This window comes from Pecten maximus, unplaced genomic scaffold (genome assembly GCF_902652985.1).
Source record: "Pecten maximus unplaced genomic scaffold, xPecMax1.1, whole genome shotgun sequence".
Taxonomy (NCBI): domain Eukaryota; kingdom Metazoa; phylum Mollusca; class Bivalvia; order Pectinida; family Pectinidae; genus Pecten; species Pecten maximus.
In genome coordinates, this window is record NW_022982135.1 from 416,952 (window position 1) to 441,673 (window position 24,722).

Below are 24,722 nucleotides of genomic sequence, written 5' to 3' on the forward strand. Positions count from 1 at the left end.
CACACACACAACTCCTATGTACATCACGACCATTTTCTGTCTCACACTTATGTTGTACATCCTCAACTCTACACAATGATTTAAGTACCAATCTCTCCACTGTCTGAAATATACCAACGTTTCCTGTCCGTGCCACACAATGGAGCGTGCTTCGTCTCTTGTAATCAGTCTCATGTACCAAGTCTGGGTAAGTGTCACACAACATGGTCACCATCTCTTCTCTCTCAAACAAACACGCCTCGTGTAGGACATTGATATCTGTAGTATAATATATATGATGATTGTGACCAGCGTGCCCTCGCTGTAGGAATGACGTCATACTTTAGTATTTGTGTCAGTAGTTGTACACTCCCACCCTCCACTACAATAAACGGTGTATCATTGTCGGGTGTGGCACCCACAGAAAGGAGACACGAGACACGATCTTCTAAACCAGCAGAGCAAGCTCCATTTAACAAGGCACATTTTATCAGTTGGTGTAAGTTTTTGTCATCATTCTGACCACTTAACCAACTAATAAATCCCTGTAGAAACAGGGTGTCTGTCCATACATCTAATCTAACTATATAGTCAGACAATCTGTGGTCCCAGTCATATCGTCGGACATCAGATTCACACTCTCTTGACCAAACGTTTATACATGTGTTCACTACTAGATTTTATAACTATTTTATTAGCTGTGGATTTTGATGTTGATATATAGTGGAGGAACTTTCGGGGACAATTTTCTATAAACCCAATTTTTGTGTCCTTGCCATACAAAAGGGCAACAGTGTCCTGAACAGAATCATGACAAAATTTGTAAATTGAATCATCATCATCATCATCATCATCACCATCATCATCATCATCATCAAAATCATCATCATCATCATAAAAATCATCATCATCATCATAAAAATAATATTTTCTTTTTTCAACCAGAGATCCAAACATTACATCTAAACTTTTCCGCAGAGATCTGATTTTGTCTGCATGATCAAGTTTAATTCCCTGGAAAGCTTCATCAAGCTTTTTCCTGTCAAAACTTTCACTGTTTTTAGGATCTAAATCCCCTTTCTTAACCCTCCCATCATTGAGAAAGAGAAACAGAAGAGCATAAAAGTGCTCCTTTGGTAATTTCTTCAAAGTTGTTTCCATGAAATGAAATGGTTGTTTGAAGAAATGAACCCCCTCTTTTTGTAAGCTGGGAACATCCCTATAAAGTCGACAACACTGTGGAAATCCTATATCTGGGGCAAGTTTGACTATTTCAGATTCCTTTCCACTAGGAAAGGTTTTAATTTCTCGGACATAACTTTCTAAAATAAGCTTTTTTTCTGCGATTTTTATGCAGTTTTTACCTCTCAAATCAATGATATTTTGTTCGAAGAATTCACAAGAAGATAATTGTGTGCTTTTGAAAATTTCATCTCGAACATTTAGTATCAAACAATTTGATCTATTATGGAGTTTCCCACAAAATGTCGACTTAATGGAGACTTCCCTTTTCTTTAAATCTTCAGCGATTTCCCCACTAACATCATCAACATATACAGCTAATTGTGTGTTTGGCTCAACAATTTTATCCCATTTGGCCATGCTGTAAAGCTGGACAGGATCCTTTGACAGTCTGGTATCCTTATCATCGCCGTCCATTAGCCACTTCAACAGTTGGTAACCCATTAAAGTCTTCCCATCCCCTGAGGCACCCTTGATGAGGACAACGCTGTTCTTTCTGATCATTTCTTTAGCGTCTTCCAAGGCTTGTGTAGAGATCACCTCTGGTTTTGAGGTTTGATCAATGGTTGTTAATCTTGTTGTTTCTGCAATCAGAAAGATTATTAAGACTTTATCATTTCTGACTATTTTATAATTTTACTTTTAAAATTAGCGAAGTAATAATTTTCATGTTAAATCACAAGACTTATTTTTAATTCAGATATATAAGTAAGATATTTCTTATTATTAAACATTAGAGATATTTATTTAAATAGTTATATCTGTATTTCATATAAATATCTCTCCAAAATGAAATAAAAATTTAATCTAAATACAGTTATCTCTATTTCATACATAAATAGATATATACAGATATCTCTATTTCATACATAAATAGATATATACAGATATCTCTATTTTATACATAAATAGATATATACAGATATCTCTATTTTATACATAAATAGATATATACAGATATCTCTATTTTATACATAAATATATACAGATATCTCTTTTTCTAATACAGATATCTATATCGTAAATTAATACAAATTCAAGTGAAGATATTTTAATCAAATGGGTAGAAACACCAACAGTTTGCCATAATGACCATTACAGTTTTTACCCATTTAATTTAATTATCTATTGCTCGGTTTCAGAAAAGTCGTTTATATCAATATAGCCCAATAGACCACATTTGACCCTGCCCCTCAGGCCCCTATGGCAAGCCGTTTGGGTTTTTACCTATTAAATACAGATATCTGTATTTAAAATAAAGATATCTGTATTTCTACAACAATTAGAGATATCTCTATTTGAATTAAAGATATCTTTATTTGACATGAAATAGAGATATCTGTATTTAACCATCAAATAGGAAAAACGACTGCTCCCTTGACTCTCCCTTTTGCGCATGACGGAAGTAAAGCCGTAAAACTGTGAAGCCTGTAAATAATGCCAATGTATACATGAATTAGGGATACGATCTCTTAGTCTAACAACATTGCGCTTTGCTGCCCTAAGCCGTAATAACTGCGCATCTGTTACAACGTATCCGCTTTCAATGGTACTGCGTATAGCCGCAACAGTTGGCTCTATTTCCCGTAGAATAGTTGCCATGTTCTGTTCTTTAGAAATCCTCCCAAGTTCATCGGTTTGACCTACATCTCTCATGCATGCATAAATGGGATCCACATAGGCCGATTTAATTACAAGCGTTTAGTTAACACTGATCAGGATTAGGGAGTAATCATTATTTTCTTTGTGTTTCAATATTAATCTTCGCACTGAGCAAACACATGTAAATACAGATATCTTGAATTCAAATAGAGATATCTGTATTTGAAATAGAGATATCTGTTTTGCAAAGTAATTGCAGATATCTCTATTTGAATTAGAGATATCTGTATTTCAAATGAAGATATCTCTATTTAAACAAAATTAAAGATATCTCTACTTAAAAAAGGGATATCTTTAATTCAAATAGAGATATCTCTATTTTAAATAAAGATATCTTTAATTGGACAAGAATTAAAGATATCTCTATTTGAAATAAAGATATCCCAATTACAATTAAAGATATCTGTAATTCAAAGAGATATCTGTATTTGAAATAGAGATATCTGTAATTTAAAAGAAGATATATCTTTCTTTTCAGTAGAAATAGAGATATCTGTATTTAACTTGGACATATCTTTATTTAGATAGAGATATCTGTATTTCAAATGAAGATATCTCTATTTAAACAAAATTAAAGATATCTCTATTTAAAATAGGGATATCTTTTATTCAAATAGAGATATCTGTTTTGCAAAGTAATTGCAGATATCTCTATTTGAATTAGAGATATCTGTATTTCAAATGAAGATATCTCTATTTAAACAAAATTAAAGATATCTCTACTTAAAAAAGGGATATCTTTAATTCAAATAGGGATATCTCTATTTGAAATAAAGCTATCCCAATTACAATTAAAGATATCTGTATTTGAAATAGAGATATATGTAATTTAAAAGAAGATATCTTTATTTTCAGTAGAAATAGAGATATCTGTATTTAACTTGGACATATCTTTATTTTAAATAGAGATATCTTTATTTAAATTACAGATATCTCTAATTAAATAGCGATATCTCCATTTCAAATAGAGATATCTTTAATTAAATAGAGATATCTTCATTTCAATAGGTAAAAACCCAAACGGCTTGCCATAGGCCCCTGGGGGGTCAGCCCCATCATTTGTACAACTTTGAATCCCCAACCAATAGTGATGCTATCAGGCAAATAGGAGCAATATCCTTTGCTTAGTTTCAGAGAAGAAGACGTTTATATTAATAGAGCCGAATTGACCCCTTTTGGCCCCGCCCCTCAGACCCCACCATTTGTACAATTTTGAGTCACCACCCCATAGGGATGCTTCTGACCAAATTTGGTCAAATTCTGATCTGTGGTTATGAAGAAGTCAATTGTTGACGGACGGACGGACGGACAGACAGACCAGGTGAGCTAATAAGTGAAATAAATACCATATACAACAACCTACTCATTGTGTAACCTCTACTTCCATCAGTCGGCCACAATGACTACATGACGTATCAGGTAACATATGGCCATGACCTTTGATGGATGATTAGAGATTGTTATTGTTTATACACACTCAATTATTTCGTGTGGTCTTTAACACACAAACATTTATGTTTCAAATATTTCATAAGCTGCTGTCATATCCTTGATGGAGTTTCTGCGTGGTCTTTATTGTTGATATGGATGGTTTCCTGGACCTCTCTTCCATCAAACAAATATCTTCATGTCAAACATCCTTTAGCAGACTCACCTATCACAGCTCTCAACTTAGGATTCCTTCCTGTAAAACACAAGGATCCAATATTAGATATTTCACAACGATTAAGAACCAGAACAGAGCTTGAATGTATTTTTATTTTCTATGTGAAAGACAAGACTTTTAGAATTAAAGTAAATCCTGAAAAAATTATCAATACCCAGAATCCTTGCCAGTAATCCACATGATCAGCTTAATATAGACAGAACTATAGTAAGAGTACTGACACATCAGACAGAGCCCAGCAATATTTGACAATTTATCTGAGCGCTACATTGATAATGAATTTCTGCCTTTACAGGTATGCTGCGAAACATGTAACTGAGTTTTCAAGTGTGACCTTTGATTTACTTTGATTGAAAATTAGAATTAAATCTGATTTTCATATTAGCTTGGTGTTTTGATGTTATGGTGTAAATATGAGCTATATTAGTTCAAGGGTTCACAAAATATCTTGTATAAGGACTTTTTATTTCTGAAGTGGGCTTTTAACCTTTATCTTGTAAAGCTTGGGTTTCCTGATTCTTCTTACAAAATTTTGGATTAACAGATGGACAGATACAACTTGTGAGTTCAACGATTTCATATGATTATCTGTAATTGCCCTAATCTATCCTATTTTTTTTTTCGGCTTGTAAAACACATGTATGCTGACATCATGATGTTTGGGGTAAACAAACACAAGAGGCCCAGATGGTCTGCACCACTCACCTGGATATATCAGTAATAATGGCAAAAATATTTTTATATTTTTTTTTTATATATTTATAAGGGACCAGGGGGAACCTACTTATGAGATTTGAGCAAGATCCATTCAGTACTTTGAGAAATAGAGATAACAAACTTCAATTGTCAAAATCCAAGATGGCGGTCTGTCGGCCATATTGTTTTCCAATTGATCTCAAAATGCAATAAACATAAAGAGGCACCAAGGGGAACCTCCATATGAAATTTGAGAAAGATCCCTTCAGTACTTTCTCAGAAATAGCGATAACAAACTTCAATTGTCAAAATCCAAGACGGCTGACTGTCGGCCATGTTATTTTCAGATTGGTCTCAAAATGCAATATGCATAACTAGGCACCAAGGGAAACTTACATATGAAATTTGAGAAAGATCCCTTAAATACTTTCTCAGAAATAGTGATAACAAACTTCAATTGTCAAAATCCAAGATGGCTGCCTGTCGGCCATGTTGTTTTCAGATTGGTCTCAAATCGCAATATGCATAACTAGGCACCAAGGGAAACTTACATATGAAATTTCAGAAAGATCCATTCAGTACTTTCTCAGAAATAGTGATAACAAACTTCAATTGTCAAAATCCAAGATGGCTGCCTGTCGGCCATGTTGTTTTCAGATTGGTCTCAAATCGCAATATGCATAACCAGGCACCAAGGGAAACCTACATATGAAATTTGAGAAAGATCTCTTCAGTACTTTCTCAGAAATAGCGATAACAAACTTCAATTGTCAAAATCCAAGATGGCTGCATGTCGGCCATGTTGTTTTCCGATTGGTCTCAAATCGCAATATGCATAACTAGGCACCAAGGGGAACCTACATATGAAATTTGAGAAAGATCCCTTCAGTACTTTCTCAGAAATAGCGATAACAAACTTCAATGGTCAAAATCCAAGATGGCTGCCTGTCGGCCATCTTGTTTTCCGATCGGTCCCAACATGCAATCTGCATAACTAGGCACCAAGGGGAACCTACATATGAAATTTGAGAAAGATCCCTTCTGTACTTTCTCAGAAATAGCGATAACAAACTTCAATGGTCAAAATCCAAGATGGCTGCCTGTCGGCCATGTTGTTTTCCGATCGGTCCCAAAATGCAATATGCATAACTAGGCACCAAGAGGAAACTACATATGAAATTTGAGAAAGATCCCTTCAGTACTTTCTCAGAAATAGCGATAACAAACTTCAATGGTCAAAATCCAAGATGGCTGCCTGTCAGCCATGTTGTTTTCCGATCGGTCCCAACATGCAATCTGCATAACTAGGCACCAAGAGGAACCTACATATGAAATTTGAGAAAGATCCCTTCTGTACTTTCTCAGAAATAGCGATAACAAACTTCAATGGTCAAAATCCAAGATGGCTGCCTGTCGGCCATCTTGTTTTCCGATCGGTCCCAACATGCAATCTGCATAACTAGGCACCAAGGGGAACCTACATATGAAATTTGAGAAAGATCCCTTCTGTACTTTCTCAGAAATAGCGATAACAAACTTCAATGGTCAAAATCCAAGATGGCTGCCTGTCGGCCATGTTGTTTTCCGATCGGTCCCAAAATGCAATATGCATAACTAGGCACCAAGAGGAAACTACATATGAAATTTGAGAAAGATCCCTTCAGTACTTTCTCAGAAATAGCGATAACAAACTTCAATGGTCAAAATCCAAGATGGCTGCCTGTCAGCCATGTTGTTTTCCGATCGGTCCCAAAATGCAATATGCATAACTAGGCACCAAGAGGAACCTACATATGAAATTTGAGAAAGATCCCTTCTGTACTTTCTCAGAAATAGCGATAACAAACTTCAATGGTCAAAATCCAAGATGGCTGCCTGTCGGCCATGTTGTTTTCCGATTGGTCCCAAAATGCAATATGCATAACTAGGCACCAAGGGGAACCTACATATGAAATTTGAGAAAGATCCCTTCAGTACTTTCTCAGAAATAGCGATAACAAACTTCAATGGTCAAAATCCAAGATGGCTGCCTGTCGGCCATCTTGTTTTCCGATCGGTCCCAAAATGTAAAAAAAGTTTTGTATGCATCTTCCAACTATGGTTTCCACCAAGTATAAACCAAACCCATTTTATTTTTGCAATATTTCCCATATTAGCTCCCCCCCCCCCCCCCCCCCCCCCCCCCCCCTTCGCCAGCGTAAAGGGACCCAAACCTTCCATTTATACAACCTTAGATCTCCTTTGCCCAATGATGCTTCACCATTCATGTCAAATCTGTTCCTCTTCCCCAAGGATGTTTCTGACCAAATTTGGTTCAAATCCATTGAGTACTTTGTGACAAGAAGTGGTTTATAGGATTTACCTCTATTTTCATTATTAGGCCCCGCCCCTCAGGCCCGAGGGGAGTCACAGCCACCATTTATGCAAAATCTATTTCCCTCGATCCCCCAATGATCTTTTTGGTTCAAATCTATTCAGGTGTTTTTGACAAGTAGTGATTTGAAGCAAATGTTGACGGACACTTGACGTCGACGTAGCACCATGGCACAAGTTTACCAGCCCTTCTGGTTAGGTGAGCTAAAAACTGTTGCCCTTATTTCTAACTTCTGAAGGATGAACTGTTGATGCAACTCACACATATACTTGAGTGAGTACAGACAGACAAGCAGACAGACAGACAGGAGACAGACAGAAATAACCCTCCTAAACCTCGCTACAGATACACCTTATAAATTTGGCATTTTATCTTAGTACCTTCAGGACAAAGAACATGGTGTGATCTCGAGTCTCAAAAATTTCATGCTTTTTGTAGTTCTTCAGCTAATATATTACTAACACCCTCGCCCCAGAGTCTATCATACCTCCATTTGTGGATGAAGATTGTTTCATGGCGCTGACATCTTCCTTCACAGCAGCAACGTCTTCACTCACAGCAACAACAGTGCCTTAAAAATAAATCTTTTAGGTTATCTATGTCTGTTGTCACACGTGCACAATCATTTCATCTTAGAACATCCTACATATCCTACCTCTTAGGTTATCTATGTCTATTGTCACACGTGTACAATCATTTTATCTTAGAACATCCTACATATCATACCTCTTAGGTTATCTATGTCTGTTGTCACACCTGTACAATCATTTTATGGTAGAACATCCTACATATCATACCTCTTAGGTTATCTATGTCTGTTGTCACACGTGTAAAATAATTTTATGGTAGAACATCCTACATATCATACCTCTTAGGTTATATGTCTGTTGTCATCTTAGAACATCCTACATATCATACCTCTTAGGTTATCTATGTCTGTTGTCACACATGTCAATCATTTCATCTTAGAACATTCATTGAGTGATCTTTATTTGGTCTTATATGTTAAGACTGGTTTTTCTACTGATTCAATCCTTCCTTTTTGCCTTTTGATCATTAAGCATTAAGTACCTACTGACCAAACATCATGGAAAAATTTCAAAAGAAGACTTTTGAAGTTCTTCCCATCTCATATTTACCAACACACTTATGACTGTCTGTTATACCTTCAATTGTCGATGAAAAATGTTTCAGGGTACTGACATCTTCCTTCACAGCAGTAACGTCTTTCCTAACAGCTCCAACGTCATCACTCACAGCAGTAACGTCTTTCCTAACAGCTCCAACGTCATCACTCACAGCAGTAACGTCTTTCCTAACAGCTCCAACTTCATCACTCACAGCAGTAACGTCTTTCCTAACAGCTCCAACTTCATCACTCACAGCAGTAACGTCTTTCCTAACAGCACCAACGTCATCACTCACAGCAGTAACGTCTTTCCTAACAGCTCCAACTTCATCACTCACAGCAGTAACGTCTTTCCTAACAGCACCAACGTCATCACTCACAGCAGTAACGTCTTTCCTAACATCACCAACGTCATCACTCACAGCAGTAACGTCTTTCCTAACAGCTCCAACTTCATCACTCACATTATCAACATGATGACTCACATCATCAACAGTTCCTGTCAAAATGTTAAATAAAAACAGTTTTATTAATATTTCTATTACGTACATGTACCTGTAATTGTCCTCTCCTGTAAACAGTATTTCTTGATCAAAATAGTAGAAGACAATTTTAAGTGACTAGGTACAACATGTATATGAACATTTTTGCTATGTGTACATATGGTTAAAATCATTAAAAGGGTTCTTATTGAATTGATGCCAGACTGGTCTTCATTCCACTTTTCTCATCTTTTCTCTTTTCCTCTTACATCATTTGAAAACAAGATTAACCTACAAATAAAATCTGAGAGAGATCCATCAAGAACTCTGTCAAAAATGGTGATAATTGAAACTTTAACGGATAAAATCCAAGATGGATGTCTATTTTATTGCTTATTTCAAAACTTACCATTGTCTTAACCACAGCATTGGATATCAGTAAAGCTTAATGGGGGTCAATACATAATAAAATCTGGGTCAGATCACCAGTCTCAGATACCATGTATTAAGTACCTCTAGATACATTAGTCATGTACATTAGGTTTGGTATAAAATCTGGGTCAGATCACCAGTCTCAGATACCATGTATTACGTACCTCTAGATACATTAGGTTTGGTATACAATCTGGGTCAGATCACCAGTCTCAGATACCATGTATTACGTACCTCTAGATACATTAGCCATGTACATTAGGTTTGGTATACAATCTGGGTCAGATCACCAGTCTCAGATACCATGTATTAAGTACCTCTAGATACATTAGTCATGTACATTAGGTTTGGTATAAAATCTGGGTCAGATCACCAGTCTCAGATACCATGTATTAAGTACCTCTAGATACATTAGGTTTGGTATAAAATCTGGGTCAGATCACCAGTCTCAGATACCATGTATTACGTACCTCTAGATACATTAGGTTTGGTATAAAATCTGGGTCAGATCACCAGTCTCAGATACCATGTATTAAGTACCTCTAGATACATTAGGTTTGGTATACAATCTGGGTCAGATCACCAGTCTCAGATACCATGTATTAAGTACCTCTAGATACATTAGGTTTGGTATACAATCTGGGTCAGATCACCAGTCTCAGATACCATGTATTACGTACCTCTATATACATTAGGTTTGGTATACAATCTGGGTCAGATCACCAGTCTCAGATACCATGTATTAAGTACCTCTAGATACATTAGGTTTGGTATAAAATCTGGGTCAGATCACCAGTCTCAGATACCATGTATTAAGTACCTCTAGATACATTAGGTTTGGTATACAATCTGGGTCAGATCACCAGTCTCAGATACCATGTATTACGTACCTCTAGATACATTAGTCATGTACATTAGGTTTGGTATAAAATCTGGGTCAGATCACCAGTCTCAGATACCATGTATTACGTACCTCTAGATACATTAGTCATGTACATTAGGTTTGGTATAAAATCTGGGTCAGATCACCAGTCTCAGATACCATGTATTAAGTACCTCTAGATACATTAGGTTTGGTATAAAATCTGGGTCAGATCACCAGTCTCAGATACCATGTATTACGTACCTCTAGATACATTAGGTTTGGTATACAATCTGGGTCAGATCACCAGTCTCAGATACCATGTATTACGTACCTCTAGCTACATTAGGTTTGGTATATAATCTGGGTCAGATCACCAGTCTCAGATACCATGTATTAAGTACCTCTAGATACATTAGTCATGTACATTAGGTTTGGTATAAAATCTGGGTCAGATCACCAGTCTCAGATACCATGTATTAAGTACCTCTAGATACATTAGGTTTGGTATAAAATCTGGGTCAGATCACCAGTCTCAGATACCATGTATTAAGTACCTCTAGATACATTAGGTTTGGTATACAATCTGGGTCAGATCACCAGTCTCAGATACCATGTATTACGTACCTCTAGATACATTAGGTTTGGTATAAAATCTGGGTCAGATCACCAGTCTCAGATACCATGTATTACGTACCTCTAGATACATTAGGTTTGGTATAAAATCTGGGTCAGATCACCAGTCTCAGATACCATGTATTACGTACCTCTAGATACATTAGTCATGTACATTAGGTTTGGTATACAATCTGGGTCAGATCACCAGTCTCAGATACCATGTATTACGTACCTCTAGATACATTAGTCATGTACATTAGGTTTGGTATAAAATCTGGGTCAGATCACCAGTCTCAGATACCATGTATTAAGTACCTCTAGATACATTAGGTTTGGTATAAAATCTGGGTCAGATCACCAGTCTCAGATACCATGTATTAAGTACCTCTAGATACATTAGGTTTGGTATACAATCTGGGTCAGATCACCAGTCTCAGATACCATGTATTACGTACCTCTAGATACATTAGGTTTGGTATATAATCTGGGTCAGATCACCAGTCTCAGATACCATGTATTAAGTACCTCTAGATACATTAGTCATGTACATTAGGTTTGGTATAAAATCTGGGTCAGATCACCAGTCTCAGATACCATGTATTACGTACCTCTAGATACATTAGGTTTGGTATACAATCTGGGTCAGATCACCAGTCTCAGATACCATGTATTACGTATACCATGTATTACGTACCTCTAGATACATTAGGTTTGTTAAAAAATCTGGGTCAGATCACCAGTCTCAGATACCATGTATTACGTACCTCTAGATACATTAGGTTTGGTATAAAATCTGGGTCAGATCACCAGTCTCAGATACCATGTATTACGTACCTCTAGATACATTAGTCATGTACATTAGGTTTGGTATACAATCTGGGTCAGATCACCAGTCTCAGATACCATGTATTACGTACCTCTAGATACATTAGTCATGTACATTAGGTTTGGTATAAAATCTGGGTCAGATCACCAGTCTCAGATACCATGTATTAAGTACCTCTAGATACATTAGGTTTGGTATAAAATCTGGGTCAGATCACCAGTCTCAGATACCATGTATTAAGTACCTCTAGATACATTAGGTTTGGTATACAATCTGGGTCAGATCACCAGTCTCAGATACCATGTATTACGTACCTCTAGATACATTAGGTTTGGTATATAATCTGGGTCAGATCACCAGTCTCAGATACCATGTATTAAGTACCTCTAGATACATTCGGTTTGGTATATAATCTGGGTCAGATCACCAGTCTCAGATACCATGTATTAAGTACCTCTAGATACATTAGTCAATTACATTAGGTTTGGTATACAATCTGGGTCAGATCACCAGTCTCAGATACCATGTATTAAGTACCTCTAGATACATTAGGTTTGGTATATAATCTGGGTCAGATCACCAGTCTCAGATACTATGTATTAAGTACCTCTAGATACATTAGGTTTGGTATACAATCTGGGTCAGATCACCAGTCTCAGATACCATGTATTACGTACCTCTAGCTACATTAGGTTTGGTATACAATCTGGGTCAGATCACCAGTCTCAGATACCATGTATTAAGTACCTCTAGATACATTAGGTTTGGTATAAAATCTGGGTCAGATCACCAGTCTCAGATACCATGTATTACGTACCTCTAGATACATTAGGTTTGGTATACAATCTGGGTCAGATCACCAGTCTCAGATACCATGTATTACGTACCTCTAGATACATTAGTCATGTACATTAGGTTTGGTATATAATCTGGGTCAGATCACCAGTCTCAGATACCATGTATTACGTACCTCTAGATACATTAGGTTTGGTATAAAATCTGGGTCAGATCACCAGTCTCAGATACCATGTATTACGTACCTCTAGATACATTAGGTTTGGTATAAAATCTGGGTCAGATCACCAGTCTCAGATACCATGTATTACGTACCTCTAGATACATTAGTCATGTACATTAGGTTTGGTATACAATCTGGGTCAGATCACCAGTCTCAGATACCATGTATTAAGTACCTCTAGATACATTAGGTTTGGTATACAATCTGGGTCAGATCACCAGTCTCAGATACCATGTATTACGTACCTCTAGATACATTAGGTTTGGTATAAAATCTGGGTCAGATCACCAGTCTCAGATACCATGTATTACGTACCTCTAGATACATTAGGTTTGGTATAAAATCTGGGTCAGATCACCAGTCTCAGATACCATGTATTACGTACCTCTAGATACATTAGTCATGTACATTAGGTTTGGTATACAATCTGGGTCAGATCACCAGTCTCAGATACCATGTATTACGTACCTCTAGATACATTAGTCATGTACATTAGGTTTGGTATAAAATCTGGGTCAGATCACCAGTCTCAGATACCATGTATTAAGTACCTCTAGATACATTAGGTTTGGTATAAAATCTGGGTCAGATCACCAGTCTCAGATACCATGTATTAAGTACCTCTAGATACATTAGGTTTGGTATACAATCTGGGTCAGATCACCAGTCTCAGATACCATGTATTACGTACCTCTAGATACATTAGGTTTGGTATACAAGAGGCCCAGGGGCCTTAACGGTCATCTGACTCTAAATTAAAACCCTTATATTATTGTAGTATGCATTCTCTGTAGCAAGTATATAGTGGCACTGTTGGCCATGGTGGCCATCTTGGATATCTGACCGACCCAATAAATAATAACACTTGGTCTGGACCATCTAAGGATCATTTCTGGTAAGTTAGAGCTGAATCCCACCAGTGGAATTTGAGAAGAAGTTTGAAATAGGTGTTGTTCAGGAAAACCATGATTGCGCAATCATGTTACAAAATGGCCGCCATTGCTGCCATGCCAAAGTTTTTACAAGGCCGAAAAAATAGCAACACTTTGTTGGCACTCCTTCCTTAACATCCTCACCAATTTCAAGCTCAATGGCACCAGTGGAACTGGAGAAGAAGTTTAAAATGTGTTTTTTAAGATGGCGGATATGGCGGCCATCTTGCATTTCAGACCAATCTAAAAAAATAACAACACTTGGTCGTGATCATCTCAGGAACATTTCAGGCAAGTTTCAGCCCAACAGCACTGGTGGAACTTGAGAAGAAGTTTAAAATGTGTTTTCAAAATGGCGGCTATGGGGGCCATCTTGGATTTCGGACCGACCCGAAAAATAACAACACTTGGTCGGGATCATATCAGGATCATTTCAGGCAAGTTTCAGCTCAATAGCACTGCTGGAACTTGGGAAGAAGTTTAAAATGTGTTTTTCAAGATGGCGCCTATGGCGGCCATCTTGGATTTCGGACCGACCCGAAAAATAACAACACTTGGTCGGGATCATCTCAGGATCATTTCAGGCAAGTTTCAGCTCAATAGCACTGGTGGAACTTGAGAAGAAGTTTAAAATGTGTTTTTCAAGATGGCAGCTATGGCGGCCATCTTGGATTTTGGACTGACCCGAAAAATAACAACACTTGGTCGGGATCATCTCAGGATCATTTCTGGCAAGTTTCAGCCCAACAGCCCTGGTGGAACTTGAGAAGAAGTTTAAAATAAGTTTTTCAAGATGGCGGCTATGGCGGCCATCTTGGATTTCGGACGGACCCGAAAAATAACAACACTTGGTCAGGATCATCTCAGGATCATTTCAGGCCAGTTTCAGCTCAACAGCCCTGGTGGAACTTGAGAAGAAGTTTAAAATAAGTTTTTCAAGATGGCGGCTATGGCGGCCATCTTGGATTTTGGACGGACCCAAAAAATAACAACACTTGGTCGGGATCATATCTGGATCATTTCAGGCCAGTTTCAGCTCAATAGCACTGGTGGAACCTGAAAAGAAGCTTAAAATGTGTTTTTCAAGATGGCGGCTATGGCGGCCATCTTGGATTTCGGACCGACCCGAAAAATAATAACACTTGGTCGGGATCATCCAGGATCATTTCAGGCAAGTTTCAGCTCAAAAGCACTGGTGGAACTTGAGAAGAAGTTTAAAATGTGTTGTTCAAGATGGCGGCTATGGTGGCCATCTTGGATTTTGGACCGACCCGAAAAATAACAACACTTGGTCGGGATCATATCAGGATCATTTCAGGCAAGTTTCAGCTCAATAGCACTGGTGGAACTTGAGAAGAAGTTTAAAATGTGTTTTTCAAGATGGCGCCTATGGCGGCCATCTTGGATTTCGGACCGACCCGAAAAATAACAACACTTGGTCGGGATCATCTCAGGATCATTTCAGGCAAGTTTCAGCTCAATAGCACTGGTGGAACTTGAGAAGAAGTTTAAAATGTGTTTTTCAAGATGGCGGCTACGGCGGCCATCTTGGATTTTGGACTGACCCAAAAAATAACAACACTTGGTCGGGATCATCTCAGGATCATTTCTGGCAAGTTTCAGCCCAACAGCACTGGTGGAACTTGAGAAGAAGTTTAAAATGTGTTTTCAAAATGGCGGCTATGGCGGCCATCTTGGATTTCGGACTGACCCGAAAAATAACAACACTTGGTCAGGACCATCTCAGGATCATTTCAGGCAAGTTTCAGCTTAATCCCACTGGTGGAACTTGAGAAGAAGATTGAAATGTGAAAAGTTTACGGACGGCGGACGGCGGACGGCGCACGGCGCACGGCGCACGGCGCACGGCGGACGACGACGGACGAAGCATGATGACTATAGGTCATCCTGACCCTTCGGGTCAGATGACCTAATAATCTGGGTCAGATCACCAGTCTCAGATACCATGTATTAAGTACCTCTAGATACATTAGTCATGTACATTAGGTTTGGTATAAAATCTGGGTCAGATCACCAGTCTCAGATACCATGTATTACGTACCTCTAGATACATTAGGTTTGGTATAAAATCTGGGTCAGATCACCAGTCTCAGATACCATGTATTACGTACCTCTAGATACATTAGGTTTGGTATACAATCTGGGTCAGATCACCAGTCTCAGATACCATGTATTACGTACCTCTAGATACATTAGGTTTGGTATAAAATCTGGGTCAGATCACCAGTCTCAGATACCATGTATTACGTACCTCTAGATACATTAGGTTTGGTATAAAATCTGGGTCAGATCACCAGTCTCAGATACCATGTATTACGTACCTCTAGATACATTAGTCATGTACATTAGGTTTGGTATACAATCTGGGTCAGATCACCAGTCTCAGATACCATGTATTACGTACCTCTAGATACATTAGTCATGTACATTAGGTTTGGTATAAAATCTGGGTCAGATCACCAGTCTCAGATACCATGTATTAAGTACCTCTAGATACATTAGGTTTGGTATAAAATCTGGGTCAGATCACCAGTCTCAGATACCATGTATTAAGTACCTCTAGATACATTAGGTTTGGTATACAATCTGGGTCAGATCACCAGTCTCAGATACCATGTATTACGTACCTCTAGATACATTAGGTTTGGTATATAATCTGGGTCAGATCACCAGTCTCAGATACCATGTATTAAGTACCTCTAGATACATTAGGTTTGGTATATAATCTGGGTCAGATCACCAGTCTCAGATACCATGTATTAAGTACCTCTAGATACATTAGTCAATTACATTAGGTTTGGTATACAATCTGGGTCAGATCACCAGTCTCAGATACCATGTATTAAGTACCTCTAGATACATTAGGTTTGGTATATAATCTGGGTCAGATCACCAGTCTCAGATACTATGTATTAAGTACCTCTAGATACATTAGGTTTGGTATACAATCTGGGTCAGATCACCAGTCTCAGATACCATGTATTACGTACCTCTAGCTACATTAGGTTTGGTATACAATCTGGGTCAGATCACCAGTCTCAGATACCATGTATTAAGTACCTCTAGATACATTAGGTTTGGTATAAAATCTGGGTCAGATCACCAGTCTCAGATACCATGTATTACGTACCTCTAGATACATTAGGTTTGGTATACAATCTGGGTCAGATCACCAGTCTCAGATACCATGTATTACGTACCTCTAGATACATTAGTCATGTACATTAGGTTTGGTATATAATCTGGGTCAGATCACCAGTCTCAGATACCATGTATTACGTACCTCTAGATACATTAGGTTTGGTATACAATCTGGGTCAGATCACCAGTCTCAGATACCATGTATTACGTACCTCTAGATACATTAGGTTTGGTATACAATCTGGGTCAGATCACCAGTCTCAGATACCATGTATTACGTACCTCTAGATACATTAGTCATGTACATTAGGTTTGGTATACAATCTGGGTCAGATCACCAGTCTCAGATACCATGTATTACGTACCTCTAGATACATTAGTCATGTACATTAGGTTTGGTATACAATCTGGGTCAGATCACCAGTCTCAGATACCATGTATTACGTACCTCTAGATACATTAGGTTTGGTATACAATCTGGGTCAGATCACCAGTCTCAGATACCATGTATTAAGTACCTCTAGATACATTAGGTTTGGTATACAATCTGGGTCAGATCACCAGTCTCTGATACCATGTATTAAGTACCTCTAGATACATTAGGTTTGGTATACAATCTGGGTCAGATCACCAGTCTCAGATACCATGTATTACGTACCTCTAGATACATTAGGTTTGGCAACAATCTGGGTCAGATCACCAGTCTCAGATACCATGTATTAAGTACCTCTAGATACATTAGGTTTGGTATACAATCTGGGTCAGATCACCAGTCTCAGATACCATGTATTAAGTACCTCTAGATACATTAGTCATGTACATTAGGTTTGGTATAAAATCTGGGTCAGATCACCAGTCTCAGATACCATGTATTAAGTACCTCTAGATACATTAGGTTTGGTATAAAATCTGGGTCAGATCACCAGTCTCAGATACCATGTATTAAGTACCTCTAGATACATTAGGTTTGGTATACAATCTGGGTCAGATCACCAGTCTCAGATACCATGTATTAAGTACCTCTAGATACATTAGTCATGTACATTAGGTTTGGTATAAAATCTGGGTCAGATCACCAGTCTCAGATACCATGTATTAAGTACCTCTAGATACATTAGGTTTGGTATACAATCTGGGTCAGATCACCAGTCTCAGATACCATGTATTAAGTACCTCTAGATACATTAGGTTTGGTATACAATCTGGGTCAGATCACCAGTCTCAGATACCATGTATTAAGTACCTCTATATAATATACATAAGTCATCAAAATCTAATCTGTGTTATAGATACCTTTCAGATCATCAAAGTTTGTTGCCATCTCGTCTTGTCTCTCTTTCATGTCACTGATTTCCCCTGAATAGAAAAGAAATATATCTCATTGTAGAGACTCAAGTACAGTGTAGTCCTGAAGTATATCTGATCAAAGTACAGTGTATCTTATCAAAGTACAATGTATCTATAAAAGTACAATGTATCTGATCAAAGTACACTATATCTGATAAATATACAGTTTATCTGATCAAAGTACAATGTATCTGATCAAAGTACACTATATCTGATCAATATACAGTGTATATCATCAAAGTTCAATTTATATAATCAATATACAGTGTATCTAATCAAAATACATTGTATTTGATCAAAATACAATGTACACTGTGGATAATCAATATACATGTACAGTGTATCTTATCAAAATACATTGTATTTGATCAAAATACAATGTACACTGTGGATAATCAATATACATGTACAGTGTATATCATCAAAGTACACTATATCTAATCAATATACAGTGTATATCATCAAAGTTCAATTTATATAATCAATATACAGTGTATCTAATCAAAATACATTGTATTTGATCACAGTACAGTGTATCTAATGAAAGCACAATGTATTTATACCACTCTGCCCTGGGTACCTGCTGCCATAATATCAAGCCTTTCAGATTTCTGGATCTCTAGAAGAAGATTCTGGAAGTCATTAACATATTTGATTCATGTGACCTTGGAAATAGGACAAGGTCTTTGGTATGAGGAAATTTAATATCACTCCATAGCAGGAACCTACTGGCAAAGGATGACTGGCCTGGGTCTTTTAGAACTTGAGAGGAAGATTCATAAAGGAGTTTTAACTATTCAGTCTCTGGGACCTTATATATAGGTCAAGGTCATTTATATGAGGAAACTTTATACCACTCTGGCCTAGGTACTTGCTGGCAAAATATCATCCCTCTGGGCCTTCTGGAACTTTACAAAAAGAGTCTTGGAAATTTTTAACATACTTGACTTAATAGTTTTTAGCAGTTCAAATTTGATGGAAAGATTGAAAACGGACACCCACTCATGTACTGTACCATAAGCTCACTGACACTTTGTGCCATGTGAACTAAAAATATCAATTTTTCAGTGATGTAATCATATTCTTTATGCAGTTTACCTTCTATCTTCTTTACAAGAGTTATGTACTTCCTCTCTACATCTGGGTCCATGGTCATGGTCAGTATACTATCCACGGCTTGTACAAACATCCGTGTCTTCAGGTCACTGTTCTGTATGTCCTCAACACTTTGACGGATGTCGTCCCACCTCGTCGTAAAATTTCCATCAGAAAGATACGTATTTTTCGCATGCCCCATCTCATTTCTTTGTATCCGTAGACGATCAATGTTTGCTGACAGACAACGGTCTGCAGCATCTGGAACATTACCCCAACCCTTTCCATGAGGAGTGATGTTCCCTAGATTCCTTAGAAGGATATAAAGTAAAGAAACATCCATATCCTTCTCAGAACCTTGGAACACTCCACCTGAGGGGTAAAGCATTTTCTTCTGTTGTTTATTTAACTGGGAGATAATCTGACCCTTTTGACTGGAAAGTACATAAGGGAGTCCAAATGGCAGTCGAGTGACGAGTAATTCTCTGAAGACGTCAGGGAAGACATCAATGACCAGTCTACATATCCGGGCATAGTTAGTTGTTTCTTTGGTGGAAGTATACTTGGCAGACATCCTTATAGTTGGTTTCAGGACAGAAGATAATGTTGATGCTGGAAAATATAAGGAAGTAACAGGACTATTGAGCCTTTAACTGTCACCTGAAATCTGATGTAACAAGTCAAAATACTGCATTTGTACAACCTTTATATTCTCTACTTAAACTTTACTTAACATAAGAATTTATATAATTTCTTAATAAACCATTTCTCAATATACCTTGTCTCATATAATCTGAAGTAAAATGACCTTATGTATAGGTTATTGAATGGCTTTTTAAGTGATAAGAACCAGTACTTAAACATTTTTGGTATTTTATCCTGAAGCAGCCACTCATATGAGACAACATGCAGATTGATGCGTGCAGTTTCAACAAAAAGATTTAAAGGTCAATATTTGAATTCTATTAGATACTTGAATGATTCAATAACTGTTATATATATATTTTCATATCATAAGGGAATAAAACTAGAATTGTTGTTCGGGCCAACTCATAACAACATTAACAACTCCACCCCACCATCACCACCAATGAGGTTTTTTGTAGTTTAATGAAACCAATTGTAGTCTTGTAACACAGGGTCGGGGGCAATTTAGCTTTCCAAAACAGGAAGGTAAACTTTACCTCTTATACTACATCTACAACATCTACAATTCTGTTGAAATACAGGTGATTTAAAAGAATTAGACAATTTCTATTGATTAAAGAATACATTCTATAAGAAAAACTCAGTCGGAATTGTAATTTATCAAAATCTAAAAATTGATAAATTTGAGATACAGCCTTTTACTTCTAAGCAGGCCATGTTGGAGATACGTCCTCGTTCCTTTAAACAATCGATATATATAAAATATAGAAGATGACAATTTAAATTTAATTACAGTTCAGTATCTGTTGACTCTCGGACAGTTCTAAGGCTAAACTTGAGGAGGTAGTCAACAAATGCCGCTGAAAATTTGACCAAATAAGGAATTTTGATGACCCATGCCAAACTAGAACTGTTGCCAGGATGGCTGACTAATACCCCCGCAATCTGCATGAGTCAATGGTGAATTGGAACTGTTACTTAGAGGCTAACTAAGATAATCCAGTAATATAGTGACTAGTTGCCATAGCAACCATAATTTTGAACAAGGAGCCGCAAAGCTTGGCTTTATCCCCGCGCCCCGCTGTTGGTATGAAAACCCAAATACATGTATATATCAAGCTCAAAGTAAGAGTTATTAAGGAAAAAGTAATTTTGTATTTTTGATTAAGTTTCCATGGTGACAGAAAAAATACCAAACATGGAAGGTCCGCAATAGCAAAAGGCACAACTACGGCACTACTCTGATACATACAGAAAGTTTCAAGGAGCTGCATTGAACGGTTATGGAGTTATAGCCAGGAAACAAAAGGAAACAGTAATTTGGTATTTTTGACTAAGTTTCCATGGTGACAGAAAAAATACCGAAAATGGAAGGTCCGCAATAGCTAAAGGCACAACTAGGGCACTAGTCTGATATATACAGAAACGTTCAAGGAGCTGCGTTGAATGGTTATGGAGTTATAGCCCGGAAAAGAATCTCGGACGGACGCAGATGCACGGACGGACGGATAGAGCCCAATTTAATATCCCCCGCAAAATGCGTTTGCGGGGGATATTTAATTAAAATAAAAAAAAACAAGAGGCCCAGGGGCCTTAACAGTCATCTGACTCTAAATTAAAACCCTTATATTATTGTAATATGTATTCTCTGTAGCAAGTATACAGTGGCACTGTTGGCCATGGTGGCCATCTTGGATTTCTGACCGACCCGATAAATAACAACATTTGGTAAGGACCATCTCAGGATCATTCCAGGTAAGATAGAGCTGAATCCCACTGGTGGAATTTGAGGAGACGTTTGAAATAGGTGTTGTTCAGGAAAACCATGATTGCGCAATCATGTTACAAAATGGCCGCCATCGCTGCCATGTCAAAGTTTTCACAAGGTCAAAAAAATAACAACACTATGTTGGCTCGCCTTCCTTGACATCCTCACCCATTTCTAGCTCAATGGAACCAATGGAACTGGAGAAGTTTAAAATGTGTTTTTCAAGATGGAGGCTATGGTGGCCATCTTGGATTTCAGATTGGCCCAAAAAAATAACAACACTTGGTCAGGGCCATCTCAGGATCATTTCAGGCAAGTTTCAGCTCAATAGCACTGATATAACGTGAGAAGAAGTTTAAAATGTGTTTATAAAATGGCGGCTATGGCGGCCATCTTGGATTTTGGACCGACCCGAAAAATAACAACACTTGGTCAGGACCATCTCAGGATCATTTCTGGCAAGTATCAGCTTAATCCCACTGGTGGAATTTGAGAAGAAGATTGAAATGTGAAAAGTTTACAGACGACCCTTCGGGTCAGATGACCGAAAAAAAAGAAAATGGCATGCACATCTACACATGGTCCTCTATATTTGTGTGAAGTTTCATAGAAATCAGCCCTTCGGTTTAGGAGGAGTTGTCCGGACAAACTTAAAGTTATGATTCTTATCAGAAAACCTGTTTATAGTGACCAGTTGCCATAACAACTATAATTTTGAAAGAAAAGAAAGTGGTATGCACATCTACACATGACCATTAATATTTGTGTGAAGTTTCATCGGAATTGGCCCATCGGTTTAGGAGGAGTTGTCCGGACAAAATGCGTCTACAGACAGACGGATGAACGGACAGACAACCTGATTCCAGTATACCCCCCTAACTTTGTTGCGGGGGTATAAATATAACAATTCTAGACTGATCTAATAATATATATGTTGCACTGTGGACAGGTCAGTGGCTCTAACACCAAGTTCCAGAGTTATTACAACTGTACCCTTTACAAACTTACCTTGGTACACAAACATTTAATCCCCGCAACCATTAGCAAGTGTACGTGCTTGTTTGGTGACTGAATCATCGGGATTTTCAATGCGTTTACTTCCCCACAAATTATTTAATTTCTCAAAACTCTAATCACATGAACACCTCGATTACTGTCTGATTGTGAAACAAACATGTTATTAGACACTTCTGTAAACCAGGACAAAATCTATAAATACCTGAATCTCACAACAGAACAAAGAAGCCTAGCATGGCCCCGCCTTCAGCAATAACACGAGTAAACGACAGACATTACCAGAGGCCTAAAGGACCTGTATCGCTCATTTGGTTGATTTACCGTAAATATTCGCGTATAGTGCGCACTTTTTTTCAAAAATTGACAAGTGAAAAAGACCACTGCGCACTATACGCAAGTACAAGCCTTTTCCCAGTCAGAATGAATGTGATTTGACCGAGATTTGTGATCGTTTCCTTTAATTTCACAGCAGGATTGATTTAATACTTATATATATACATATATAACATATATAAAGCATTAAGAAAGTAATAGTTAACAAATAATCAAAGAAATGAATAGTTATTTTAATGTTTAATTCCTTGAAATTGTGTATTTATCAGCAATTACGTGGATTTATCTAAGTCGATCGTGAGCCACATGTTCCGTACACATACGATCTCACTTGAGCATGTTCCCGTATTCAGGTCCAAAACGATGTATAACATCTCAATTAACATCAAACAAAACTTGAAATGATATAGCAGTACTTAGTTATTTCATACTTCTAAATTAATCACCTTATAAATCCAGAATGTTGCCAGAAACTGATAACGTTCAACTTGTTTATTTACGAAAGCTGTAACAGCACGCATGCGCAATTAGCACGGGTAACACTAATGCCTTGATCTCATGCGGCAGTCACTGACCAACTGGCCATATAAAATACGATATGACTGTGAAAACTACCGGGGTACTCTTATTTATCGTCTGCACTGTAGATTTATCCTTTACACATGTTAATTCATTGATATAAAAGTTGTGACCAGCACGACGACTGCAGACCTGTTTCCGTACTGTATACAAAATGGCGGCCTGTGTTACATTACGTAGCAGTCAGCTTACTAGTCAATCTTGTTATAATTGAGCTTAATTAGCTTTGTATGTTCGTGGACAGATACCACAACAGATCATACCTGCGTGAAAAACACATGGTAATTGAGGGTAGGATTAATTATTTTGTTTGTACAACAGCGTAGATGGGACCTAGATGGGACCGCTACAATTTGCAAGCTGACTAGGCCTGTGGCGGTATAATGTAAACAACCTGTCAATCCAATGTGTCAAATCTGACCGGTGATTCCAATTAAATGTGGTACATTGTAAATAAGCTTTCATAAGTTACAAATTCCTATCATCTTATGCTTTAGAATTCATCTACCGCTCAGTTGAAAATTGAAAAAAAAATTGTTAATTTTTTTTTTTTTTGAAAATGAACCTCAAAAACGTACCTGCGCACTATACGCGAGTGCGCACTATACCCGAATATTTACGGTAATCAAACTTCAAAGTAATGTTCATGTTCAATTTGTTAACAGCTTTATTTGCTGATGTCTAACAATGCTATTATGGTTATGAGGTATGGATCTCAAAAGATTTCAAAGATATAACAAAGAATCCAAGTCCCTAGGGGTAAGGAAAGACCCCAAGGCCTATTTTTACAACATGATTGTGTTTATCTCTTCATGCCCAACAATGCTATATATGGTTATAGGGTGGGGATCTCAA

The 24,722-nt window shown here is 37.5% G+C and overlaps 2 protein-coding genes across 3 annotated transcripts in view; one reads left to right on the forward strand and one right to left on the reverse strand.

The window, feature by feature from the left end:
- Positions 1–24,722, forward strand: part of LOC117320373 — a 359,054-nt gene that overhangs the window by 155,112 nt on the left and 179,220 nt on the right. The gene's annotated exons all lie outside the window — the stretch shown is intronic.
- LOC117320370 overlaps positions 7–24,722 on the reverse strand; it is a 242,323-nt gene continuing 217,607 nt past the window's right edge. For both annotated transcript variants that reach the window (XM_033874971.1, XM_033874969.1), the window contains 5 exons: positions 18,374–18,436; positions 8,786–9,247; positions 8,107–8,190; positions 4,538–4,567; positions 7–1,805 (listed from right to left, as the gene is read on the reverse strand). In XM_033874971.1, the coding sequence (XP_033730862.1) occupies positions 613–1,805; positions 4,538–4,567; positions 8,107–8,190; positions 8,786–9,247; positions 18,374–18,436 (1,832 nt within the window). In that variant the 3' untranslated portion in view covers positions 7–612. The remainder of the gene's footprint in view (positions 1,806–4,537; positions 4,568–8,106; positions 8,191–8,785; positions 9,248–18,373; positions 18,437–24,722) is intronic.